Source organism: Chiloscyllium plagiosum, unplaced genomic scaffold (assembly GCF_037043375.1).
Source record: "Chiloscyllium plagiosum isolate Xiang-an unplaced genomic scaffold, Cpla_swu_hap1 HiC_scaffold_19, whole genome shotgun sequence".
NCBI classification, from domain to species: Eukaryota; Metazoa; Chordata; class Chondrichthyes; order Orectolobiformes; family Hemiscylliidae; genus Chiloscyllium; species Chiloscyllium plagiosum.
In genome coordinates this window covers 45,646,912-45,659,994 of record NW_028270157.1, presented here as the reverse complement: position 1 = coordinate 45,659,994, position 13,083 = coordinate 45,646,912, and the positions used below count along the sequence as shown (strand labels likewise).

The 13,083-nt window shown below is 36.7% G+C and overlaps 1 protein-coding gene across 4 annotated transcripts in view; it reads left to right on the top strand.

Annotated features, from left to right (window-relative positions):
* LOC122559602 (protein kinase C and casein kinase substrate in neurons protein 2-like) overlaps positions 1-12,862 on the top strand; it is a 112,459-nt gene extending 99,597 nt beyond the window's left edge. For 3 of the 4 annotated variants that reach the window (XM_043709367.2, XM_087997293.1, XM_087997294.1), the window contains exons 8-11: positions 3,271-3,398; positions 5,323-5,430; positions 7,002-7,192; positions 11,339-12,862. In XM_043709367.2, the coding sequence (XP_043565302.2) occupies positions 3,271-3,398; positions 5,323-5,430; positions 7,002-7,192; positions 11,339-11,451 (540 nt within the window). In that variant the 3' untranslated portion in view covers positions 11,452-12,862. The remainder of the gene's footprint in view (positions 1-3,270; positions 3,399-5,322; positions 5,431-7,001; positions 7,193-11,338) is intronic. The other variant, XM_043709369.2, reaches the window with a different exon arrangement.
* The last annotated feature ends 221 nt before the right edge of the window (positions 12,863-13,083 follow it).

The window sequence follows — 13,083 nt, the reverse complement described above, 5'->3', positions numbered from 1 at the left end:
TGAGGAAATATTTATACAGAAAATAATTTAAGTTGTAGAGGGTCTCTGGAATTTTTAACATGGGTGGGGTCTTCAGAAGCATAATAGTTGATATCCCTGCTGTAATGTAAATCCTACAAATTTTGAATCTATCCTCAGTCACTACAATAGAACAGACACAGTAAGTTTGAATACAACTGAATCTGGGGACAAATGTAAGAGTTCCAAGTGCTTTTTAATTGTTTCTGTGCATTTTAAGACGTGATTTATGTATTTTTTTTATTATTTTTGTTTGAAATTGCATGCTTTCTTGATAAGTGTATGATTGCAATAAGCATTATTGCTGTGCCTGTTTCAAAGTGCTTACAAAGCATGCTTGCATATAATTGCATGTTACACAAGTGTGAATTGCTAGTCTCTGTAAAATGCTATGTTGTATAGTTTTATATTGAGAATCACCAGGTTTTTGGTGGTAAAATAGCTCAGGATCATAGAATCTTAGAAACTTGCCAGCTGTTACAAAGAGCAGTTGTATTTCTCCCATCTGCCTCCTTTTGTTCACAGTCCTCTTAAATTGCTCACCAATAAGGGGAACTGATTGCCTAGTGGTATTATTGCAAGACTGTTAATCCAGAAACTCAGGCAAAGTTCTGGGGACCCATGTTTGAATCCGACCATGGCAAACAATGGAATTTGAATTCAGTAAATAGGTAGAATTAACAGACTAACGATCACTGTCAGTTGTCGGAAAAATGCACCTGGTTTGCTAATGTCCTTTAGAGAAGGAGACTGCTATCCTTACCTGGTCTGGTGTATGTGTGAGTCCAGATGCACAGCAATGTAGTTGACTCTCAACTGCCCTCTGAAATCGCCTAGCAAACCATACTGTTGTAACAATTGCTACAAAGTCTCAAAAAGAAATGAAACCAGATGGACCACCTGGCATTGACCTCGGCACTAGAAAAAACAATGGCAGTAACAACCGTATAACCACCATCTGGGGGCTAGTGCCATAATTAGGAGAGTTATCTCAGATGAGGTAAGTAACAGCCTGACATGGTCATACTCTCAGAATCATATCTTATAGACAAATGTCCCATACACCACCATCACCACTCCTGGATATGTCATAGAATCCCTGCAGTGCAGATAGAAGCCACTTGGCCCGTCACGTTGGCACTGACCTCCGAAGAACATTCGACCCAGACCCATCTCCAACCTCCCCCACCATCATCACTGCCACCATCCCCATAACCCTGCATTTACCATGGCAAATCCACCTAGCCTGCAAATCCCCGGACAGTATGCGGCAATTTAGCGTAGCCATCCACCTAACCTGCACGTTTTTGGACTGACAGGAAACTGAGCACCCGGTGGAAAACCCACACAGATACTGAGAGAAAAACTCCATACTGTCAGTTGCCTGAGGTTAGAGTTGAACTTTCTGAATCCTTGGCACTGAAAGGCAGCAGTGCTAACCACTTTGTTGCCATGCTGCCATGTCTTGTCCTTTTCTGTTCCACCAGCTATGGGGTGGCAATACAGTGGTAAACAGTCAGGAGGGAGTTGGACTGGGAGTCTTCAGCATTGACTGTGGATACAATGAGTCTCCTGGCATCAGGTCAGACATGGGCAAGAAAACTTGCTGTTTGTCACATACCATCCTCCTTCAGCTGATGACTCTGTGCTGCCCGAAAAATGGATGGGCCTGGACACTATCCTGAGGAACTCCAACAGTCATGTTCTTGAGTTGAGGTGGCTGGCCTCCAACGACCATAGCCATCTTCCTTTTGTGCTAAGTATGGCTCCAACCAATAGAGTTTCTCCTGATTAGCTTTGATTCTGAAGTTTGCTGGGCCTCCTTGATGACACATTTGGTAAATGGAGCTTGATGTCAAGGACAGTCCCTCTATTACTTCTGAAATTCAGGTCTTTTGTCCATGTTTGAATGATTGAGGTCAGGAATTGTGACCATGACAGAATCCAAACTGAATCATAGTGAGCAACTAAGCCAGTGCTATTGATAACCCCTCCTTCTACTACATTGATTACCGAGTAGACTGATCAGGCGGTAATTGGATTTGTCTTTTTGTTTAAAAGACATACATGGGCAATTTTCCACAATGTCAGTCAGATACTAACGTCTTAGCTGTACTGGAATAACTTGGCTAGGAGGACAAATTCAGGAGCAAAAGTCTTCAGCATATTGCCGGAACATTGTCAGGACCCATAGCCTTTGCAACATCCAGCATCTTCAATCATTTCTTGAATGATTGGAACAGAATTAATCAAGTTGGCTGCTCCTTCAACTTGCATGATTCTAAGCACTGGACATTTCCTAAACCATATTGCTACAATGTATCTTCTTCCTTTTAAAATTCGCTTAAAACTTTTAGCTTTGACTAAACTATTTTAATCTGTAAGATGTCTGTGACAGAATATCATATTTTGCTTTATAACGTGGTTTAGATATCTTAATGCTGTTAGAGGCAGAATATATTGCTTTGTTTTATTCCTGAGAACTTGCAAATTGGATTTTTATAGGAGGTAATATCTTTGTAAATGAACTGTAGACTATAACACGTTTTAACATTTGCTAATGAATAACTCTTAAAATGATCTTAAAACTGTCTAAGCAATTTGGATCAACAGGAACCATTGGCATCTCTGAGTGGAATTTTGTGTCCCTGCAAACCTGTGGTGCAATTTGCAAGCTTTATGTATTTGTACTCCAAACCCTTTGTTCCTTTTGACCCTTGTGGAGCACCAGTCCCATCTTCTGGACTCTCAATAACCGCCCTTTACTTCCACATTGCTTTCTGTCTTGAACTCTGTCCACAATTCATTCTACCATGGCTCAACATTGTCTGATCCAATACATTAGTCTGTTCTGGCATGTTAATAAAACCTGTAAGAACAAATTTTTAAAGCCTTGAGCTATTGCAAGGGTTCAGGCTGTTTTATGTGTGTCATACGTTTTAGCCATAAATAAAAGACTAAATTGAATGTAGCAAACTTTAACAGCGTGGCATACGATATATTGACATTTTAAAATGCAAGAGATATGACAGTAGCCAAGATAGTACTACATTTTATAACCTTTTCTTTTGACGTCTATTCTGGCTCACATTTATCAGGATGAAGTAAGTATTATTTCACCTGTTGAAATTGCTCCTAATTTTAATCTTTTTGAATGTTTACTGTTTGTAGGCAATACTTTGAGACCGCAACAACATTGCGGCCATAAAATTCTGTGTTTCTATTATATTCTTTATCTCCATAAATAAACAGGAATGGTGTGCAGACCTCAATCGTACACTTAGTAGGAGGGAGAAACCTAAAAAGACTGGGGATGGCGTGACATTAACTAGTATCAGTCAGACAGGAGATCAAGCATCCCAGTCGTCCAAAGCTAACAGGTAAGAGATTCAACATTTCAAGTATATTGCTTGTTTTGCAGGAGACATAACAAAGGGTGTACATAGAACAGTACAGCACAGAACAGGCCCTTCAGCCCACGATGTTGTGCCAACCATTGATCCTCATGTATGCACCCTCAAATTTCATATGCATGTGCAGCAATCTCTTAAATGTCCCCAATGACCTTGCTTCCACAACTACTGCTGGCAACGCATTCCATGCTCTCTCAACTCTGTGTAAAGAACCCGCCTCTGACATCCCCTCTATACTTGCCTCCAACCAGCTTAAAACTATGACGCCTCGTGTTAGCCATTTCTGCCCTGGGAAATAGTCTCTGGCTATGATGGAAGGAAGCTCAATAAGGAACTCCTGTAGTGATGTCCTGGTACTGAGATGGATAACTCCAGCAAACAACTATTTTCCAGTGTGCTAGGAATGACTTCAACCAAGGGACAGCCACCTGCACTCCTTGATCTCAAGGGCAGTCACTCTCACCTTTCATCTTGAGTTCACGTTTGAACCAAAGCTGTAATGAGGTCAGGGGAAAGAGTTGCCCTGTCAAAACCAAACTCAGCATTGGAGGTAGGTAACTGCTGTGGAGGTGTTGCCTCTGAGCTATGGCCTTCAGCCACTTCTTGGTATTATATGGAGTAAATCAAAATGACTGAAGACCATAGATCAGAGGCCAGGCGACTTCAGGAGAAGTCAAAGAGTGTGGCGCTAGAAAAACACAGCCAGTCAGACAGCATCCGAGAAGTAGGAGCGCCGCCGTGTCAAGCATGAGCACCCCACCAGGATCCTGATGAAGAGCTCATGCCCGAAACGACGACGCTCCCGCTCTGCAGACGCTGCCTGATTGGCTGCGCCCCTCCAGCACCACATTCTTCAACTCTGATCGCCAGCATCAGCAGTCCTCACTTTCCCCAACTTCAGGAGAAGGCAGAGTTGGATCATTGAGCTGCTTAAGATGACACTCATAATAAAAGGGGAGTGGTAGCAGGTAGCTGTGATGACAGTTGGTACATTGTTACATCTGACAAAGCGGCTATGTAATAGTTAAACATCAGAGTTTTGTATCAAATTATGCAATGCTTATGAATAAAAGTTTTATAATGAAGTCTAATTGTTTCAGTCTCTCCCAATTAAATAGAACCTGATTATTTTGCAATGAAGATTCATGCTTCAGTTTTTATTTGTTTTATTGATAATTTTGAGATACATCTCAATTGGGGTTTTTATAGTTCTGTTTACTTTTGCAGCAAATGGTTCTCAGTTCATTATTAAAATTATTAGTGTGCTGAATTCTACAATTTCAAAAGTCATGGTATATTGCTTGACTAACCAGAGTTTTCAAATAACAGTTTTATGACTGGTGCAGGATGCTGCTGATGCCCAAATCAAACTTAGAAAATAAAGGCCCTTCACCAGCATATGTGGCTTGGAATATCAAAACATCCCGTGAGCTTCCTGCTGTGAGCAAGGCCATGCTGGTTGAAATGAAGTCACACAAAATTTACATTGAAATCACTTGATGGTGGATCACTTTTCTAAATTTCTTTAAAAAAACGTTTGGTTAAATAACTGAAATTTGATTAAAATATGTAATGCAAGTAAAGCTTTTGAACCAGGAATACCAAACTTTTGCTGCCAGAGTATTTATTGATATTAAAAAGGCTGCAGGAGCAAACCTAATTTGCAGATTTGTATTAATCAGCAAGACATTTTGCTGTTATAGGATCTCCTGTGTTGTTCAGGTAACCTTTTTTGTCTTTAGGAAAAGTACAGCAATGTTTTTAAACATGATTTATGAAGTGGATTATTGGCATAACTAACTTCATTTATATCAGCTGATAAATTACAGTATTCATTGAATTTCATTGTGTAAAGACTATGCTCTTAATGATGTTATTTCCCAAATGGCAGTCTTAGTGTCCGGAGTACTACTAACTCGATACGTTCCAGTTGTAATCCATTTGAGGAAGAGGAGAATGGCAAGCCTGTCAATGAGAAGGAGAACGCAATAACCAAAAAGTTGGTGAAAGATTGTTTTTGATGAATTTCATGATTTCATGCTGTTGCTTCATGTTTCCTTATTCTAGGTTCCACCCAATCAGTGTACTGACTATTGCATGGATTTGTGCAGTGTGGTTCAATGTTCCAAAGAGCTCTAAATATACTTTTCTTTCCTTAAAACAAATTTTACTTACAGATTTACTATCTTTACACTTACCTGTTCATGTTTTTCTCTAATATTGATGAACAGCTTAATGTTTTCGTAATTATCTTGATTCCTTTAGCTTTTCTAATCTTGTGCAATCTGCTACTTTCCTGCATTTGAACAGTTATTGTGTGTTTGCATGCCGAATATGAAAACAAAAGCTTGAAACGTTAATTTTTTTTTTAAAAGAAAATCCAATCAGCTGGGTGAGAGGAGAGGGCAAGAATTACTGCTGTCTTTGTGCTCCTCACTAGATTTGAAGAATGAAAGAATGAATAATGTTGTCTTAATACTCATATTGGGCATGTACATAAAAAATAGCTTCTGTTGATTTTTGTTTTCATTTTAAAAACCTAATTTGACATTGAAGTAAATCAGCACATCTAAAAATGTGATTTTATTTCCCTGTTTTTCTCATTCTCCATGTTTTCTGCCATTTTTCTCCCCTGCCCCCATGGTTATTCATTAGGTCAGTTAGTTAACTTCTCATTATCTTGAAGTCCTATTTTTCACATGAATATTTAAAATTATGGGTAGGCTGTTCAGTTTCTCAAACCTGTTCACCATTGTAATAGATCACAGCCGATTTGTACTTCAACTTAATTTACCCACCTTCATTTCACATCAGTCAGCACCATTACTTAGTTATTTCAGGCTTGAAAATGGTCTTAGCATCCATAGCTTATCGGAAGAGTGAGTTTTCCACTAGCCTTTGGGTGGGAAAAGTACTGACTAATTTCACTCCTAAATGACCTAGATCTTAACTTGAAGATTGTGACTTCTTATTCTGGATTTCTCCACCAGACAAGCGGTAATGACAATAATACTGTATTTGTTCTGTTGAATCCTTTTCTCATTTTAATGACCTCTGTTAGATCACCACCCCAATCTTCAAAGATATTAAAGGCCAGGTTTGTACAACTACCATCATAACTTATTCCTGTAGGCCTCAGTATCATTCTGGTGAACCTGTGGGGCACACTCTTCAAAATTCTATCTTGTGGTCAAGAGTTTGCCATTGTGGAGTCTGGAAACCTACTCCAAGCCGTGAAACCAAGTAGTCAAAAGTGACCAGGGCGATTCTCCTTACTTTCATAGAGCTTTTTGTTGAGTGTTCACTTCCATGTGATAATGTCTGACCACCCTTTCCTGTGAATACAGCAGGGGTTAGAATTTGTAATGACCAGTCTCAACTTGTCTACTATGGATGTTTAAGTACCATTACGTTACCTCATCCTCTATTTTTAATCTGATCAAAATTAGCTTGTATGGACAGTGATCTAATTTTAAAAAGTTCATTTCAATTGATCTGGAAGAAGTACAATCTTCAGAAGGTTAGTAATTCAATTGCAACTGTAGTAACTTTTTATACTTTGGAATTCAGTGTTAGCAGCTATGAGAAGAACCAGAATTACACCACAGAATGGTCAGACGATGAAACAAACAATCCCTTCAACACTGATGAAACAAATGGTGACAATCCTTTTGAAGAAGACCATTCAGGATCAGAAGTCACAGTGCGAGCATTGTATGATTATGAAGGGCAAGAGCATGATGAGCTTAGTTTTAAAGCTGGTGAGTATCCATTATATTTAAAAACTTGAATCTGTGTAGTTTTAATCCTGAATCATAGAACTACATGTTGCGGGCGTTATTAGAGTAGCTTTTATTTTCAATTGGTCTGTAGTAGGAAAGATGCTCCGAATCGGTGGTTAGAGAGATGATTGCTTTTGTTTTAGCATTTTGAGATGTTTGGTTGAATTTAAAAGCCTGCCACTTTTTAGAAAGTCGATCTCTGAATGAATCTAGATTGTGTGTCTTTGCTAAAATCACAATAAATGAGGATGTTGGCAAAATATTGGATGAGATAAAAATGAATATGTATTTGAAAGGCTCGGGTTGGTTACCTGATCTGGATGACTGAAAGAAAAAAGGGCAGTAATTGCGGAAGTGCTGGCTATAATCTTCCAAACTTGCTTCAGTGATGCCAGAGGACTGGTGAACAGCAAAAGTTATATCTTTGCTCAAAAAAGGAAAGAAAGATAAACCTGGCACCTACAGGCTAGCTTGATTTAATGTTGATGGCATACATACTTTTAGACACAGTAGTTCAGCAGAAAATTAACAGCCACTTGTACAAGTATAGACTTACAGTGGACAACAACTGTGGATTTGTTGAGGTGCAAATTACTGCAGATGCTGGAGTCTGTGATGAAAACAAAAAAATGGTGGAAATCACAGCGAGTCAGCAGCATCTGAGAAGAGAGTGAGATAACATTGAGGGATTCAGGGCTCTGAAGAGTCATCTAGACTCAAATGTTATCTTGCTTTCTCTCTATGAATGCAACCTGACATGTTGTCATTTTTTGTTTTCAGTATGGATTTATTGAGTACAAATCATGTTTGGCTAATTTGATTGAGTTTTTGATAACAGAAAAGATGGATGAGGATTGAGAAGATGACCTTTTGGAAAATGTTTCATATTATTTAAAAACTGTTAAGGAAGTAGAAATCTATGGAATACAAAGTTGATTGAGAAACAGAAAACATTTCTGGTAAATCGTTGTGTTTTGGACTGGAGGAAGATGGACAGTGGGTGCGATGCCATTACTAGGATCACAGTAGGTTCCAATATACATTAATGGCTTGTAATTAGAAGGCACAAATTCAGAATTTACATATAGGTTGACAGTAAATTTCCAAGTGTTGTAAACAGGAAAGAAGACAGTGATTGACTCCAAGCCAACTTAGTGAAATGTGTGGATGTATGGCAAATTACTTTTATTGTTTTTAAAAAAAGTGCATTCTGATAGGAAGAATGACAAAATATTAGCTAAATAGAACAATTTTATTGGAATGCAAGAAAAGAGATGTTGGGCAGTGTTTGTACAATTATGTTTGAAGGTGGTAGCACTGGTTAACAAAGCAGTTCATAAAGTATATAAAATTTTGGGCTTTATAAAGTACAAAAACAGAGGCATATTAAATGTACAGAAATGCAAGTTAAGCCCAAGTTGGAAGATTTTGTCAAACTTTGGTCACCAAAATTTAGCAAAAAAAGAGCACCTCCTTAAAAGAAGACCGGAGTTGAGGGACTACATTTGCATGGAGGTACTACCGAGGTTTGAGGTGATTGTTCTTGGTGCAGTGCTAGTTAAGATAAGATACAATAGATGTGTTTAAAATCATGGACGGTAATATATTAAGAAATTGTTTTCAGTGATTAGAGGTTTGATAACTGGAGGGCACATTTAATGGCAAAGGAACCAGAGGTGACAGAAAATAATTTTTAATGTGATTATTGTCAGGATTTGGAATGTGCTGCCTGACAGGTTGGAAATAAATTAAATAGTAGCTTTTAAATGAGAATTTGGTAAATACTGAAAGAAAAATATATATAAGATATAGGGAAAAGCAAGATATGGGGATTAACTGAGTTGCTCAGTATGAGTTCATGCTGGTACTTGTTCTTCTGCAACTTTAATTAAAATTTGTGCCAGTTCTATTGCTGGGTTGTTGTAGGTATTTTATCAAGCTCATGGAATTCAACATGAACATTTCAGTTTCAGAATTAAATAGATAATGTATTTTACTTAAAATAAAACGGAACCAAAGTCTTCAATTGTGTTTCCCTGTTGTGCCAGTTTGTTTTTCATGCAAATTTTTCTATGCTTTCATATGAACTATTCAAATTTGTAACATATTGAAGTCAGTTCTTCTGTAATGCAATGGTTGCATTCTTGTGCAACCCTGTGATTTAGAAACAGCATGTAAAATGTTGGGACTGTAATCGTGTTACAGCCAGCTCATGTTTCAAAAGTTCGTGCTGTAGAAAGTGTTCCCAATTCATCAATTGCATTATAGCGAATTCATGTTGACAAAATGCACGTTATAACAGAACGACCTGTACCTTGAAATGGACCACAACCAGTACCATCTAAAGCCCTGATGTAAGACATTGATTCATGATTTCAAACAGGCAGTCAAGTTTCTTAAACATTTAAAATGTCTTTTTTTTGCTTTTCACTGTTAAGTAGCAAGAAAAGTTTGTCATGGAAGCTAGCATTGTTAAATAAGGTGTTGTATCATGCCAATATGTCCCATACGTACGATATTAAAGGTTTCTTGTCTCAAATATTCTGAGCTCCAGAATGTGAAATAACATTCCTGATGTGCATCAGGACCTTGTGGAATTCTTAACATGCACATAGTTGAAACTTCTGAAAGGATAATTTGTATTGCCTAAGATATTCTGACTGTGTTCGGCACTGATTTTAGTGATGGATAGTGGGCTAGATGTATACTTTCTCCCTGCATTCATACGCAAAAGCATTACTTGCAGCATAACTCAACACATAAATGACAACTCCCACACCAAAAACTTTACTCACTCATCTTTTGACCCATTCTGACATTCACCTAATGATCTGTCTAGTCACCCACTTATCAGTTAACCTATCCACCACTGACTTATCCACTTACCCTTTTAAAACTTGCCTGAAAAAAAAAGTAATGTTATAGGGAGGGATATTTTTCTTTATGTATTCTCTCTTCCTTGTGCACACCCCCTTCCCCTACACCTGTCACACCTGACCCGCACCGCAATCCATACACAATGTGCTCTTGCACTCTCTCTCTCATACACTCTCACTCACGCACGCATACACAATCCCTTCACTTTCCTCTGCACATGTCACTCCATTTCAGAAATTTTACAATTTAAAGGAATATTCACTGATTTGAGAAAATTTTGGAAAATAATAGGGCATCTACTAATAAATAGTATTTCATATCACATTTTTAAAATTGTTATAGTTTGGTAATTTTACCAAAATATTTGCTTTCTTTAAAACTCTGTAAAAAGATTTATGGAATTTGCAACTTTTTGGCTGCAATTTCATTTTTGCCAACTGATGTACCATATCTCGGAGCGATTATGGATCGGGGAGCTCCATAATGGCTTTACTCTCCTGAGTGTACGTAACAATCCCAGCTGATAGTACTTCTGGACAGGTATATCCTAGAATAATGCCTGGCTTGAATCATCATGTGTTTTTTAAAAAAAACTTTAGTTAACATGGTCATTCACTGAAGCGTAGTCACATGTGATTGAAATGTTTCCTTAACAACAGAACAGAAGTTTGTTATGCAAAATAATTAGGAAATGAATGAATAAATCTAAACTATTTAAATATAGAACACCTTTTAGGGTGATCTTAAAACCCACAGATAAAGTCTGATCATATTTTCTAACCCTGTATTCATTACAGTTGAAAACATTTCTAACAGTATAAATTCTGTTCTCAACACCATTTTCACATTTTTCCTGTAAGCAACATGCTGCTTTGTTCTCAGCTCACTAATATCAATGCTAATGAGAACCCCCAACTTGCAAGTATTCAAGATTAAAGTTGATCCTAAGAAACCAAAAGAATATTAATAATAATTCATATCACATTTTTAAAATTGTTATAGTTCTGTAATTTTACCAAAATAATAAATTTCCCTGTACAATATATATCTTAACACGTTACTTACTTTAAGCATTTTAAACAATTTTACTGTGATGTATATTATATTCATTTCATTGAACTTTGATTCGGTTAACTAATAGTGAGTTAATTCTTGAAGAATACAATTTAAGCTTAATGCATGTTTTTTTTATTTTTAAAATCACTGAGTTGCATTATCCTTACTAATACATTTATCTTTTTGTGAAAGGTGATGAACTAACAAAGATAGAAGATGAAGATGAGCAGGGCTGGTGTAAGGGCAGGCTGGAGAATGGACAAGTTGGCTTGTACCCTGCCAATTATGTTGAAGTGATCCAGTGATACAATATGAACCAAAGAGAATGCTATTTTTCACATTTTAACATGCAGTTACATCAACTTAAAATTATGATTTGATGTAGAGAATGTACATATTCATTACATTGGGCAAAATGGTTACTCCTGGTAATGCTTTGCTTTGATGAGATGAATCTAGTTGTCTTTGGTGTGAAAAATGTGCATTTTAATATACTCCTGTCTTGTATTTTGAAGTTCTTAACCGAAGCTTCAATGATTACTGTGACACAGTTTTAAATACAATCTACAGTAAATAGCTGTGGAAGCTTCAGTTTGAATAAAGAAAAGGATTGTAAAAATTGATTTAATAACTTGCCTTGTGTAATGCTAAATACTAATTTTAAATGTTTGTCTTTGACTTATTGCAGTCGTCTTATGTTATTTAAGTAATGTCCCCAATATTTTTCATTTTTTAAAGCAAATGGTGTATTTGTTGTTGCCATTTTAAAAGTTTTATTTTAAACATGAGATTCACAATATTTACCTGTCAGTTAGCCTTTCAGCATTCAACTCTCTTGTAGTCTGTTATTTCTTTTACAAACATGAAGTATAGATAAGGAAAATGACATCATGCCATGCTCTAACTTGTTTCTGAAGTACAAATCTGTTCAATCACTTCTATGCAAGACCTTGTGCTGCTCTGCTGTGCTTTACAAAACTTTGTAGCCAATGCATGTAATTAGCATGTCAGTGATACACTGGGATGTTTTTAGTTAAATACTACAATCATCTGTTTCTTTAATGTCAGTTTTCAATAGAAATATCAAGTACAATATTAAAATACAACCATTCTGTATTCTAACATTTTGTAGGTTTTAATTTAGATACACAAATTGATTTCTATGTATATTTGAGATGCTATAATTCTTGTAAAAAGAGCTTCGGATGGAAAGGAGCTGCTTAAAAATGGAGAATGTTGAAGAGAATACATATCAGTGTTCTCCTTATTTCCAGTTGTCACTACACCCTTCTGCTGCTCATAACTAGAGAGCTTTTGAAAGATTTGGAGATCTGCACCAAATTTATTTTGAATTCTTTAGAGAAAACTACATAGACATCTATACGTACAAAACATTCAACATGAACAAAGATAATTGGAAAAGAGCATGTCTACTGCATTCTTTGTGTTCAACCTAAGGACTGGTGAACGTAAATAAGAAATTTTGATGTATACTTTGCTTTGTCAATGTCATAAAATATTCTGATTCAAATTATTGTGTAATATATATAATATATATGAAGGGTGGGGTTGATAAGAGTGGGTTGTAATCACTCTTAAGCACGGGTGAATTGTATGCCATCTTTAAGTAAACAATTCTTTTGGTAAATTTTTGTTCTGTAAAACCTTCCAATCAATCTTCACAATGAGAATTAAACTAGAAGTTATATGTTGTAACAGTGATGTTGACTTGTGATTTTAAAATGCAAAATGGGACAATTCCCATTGTTGCACAAGAATACCGGTATTGTACAATGTTAGATAAGTAGCTAGCTTTAGTGAAGTGGATTATAGTCATACAGCACTGAAATATTCCACGTGAACCAACCTATGTTTAAACAAAAAATTTGCCATGTCTTTTTTAAATTGCTCTCTCAGATCACCTTAAAAATGTGCCT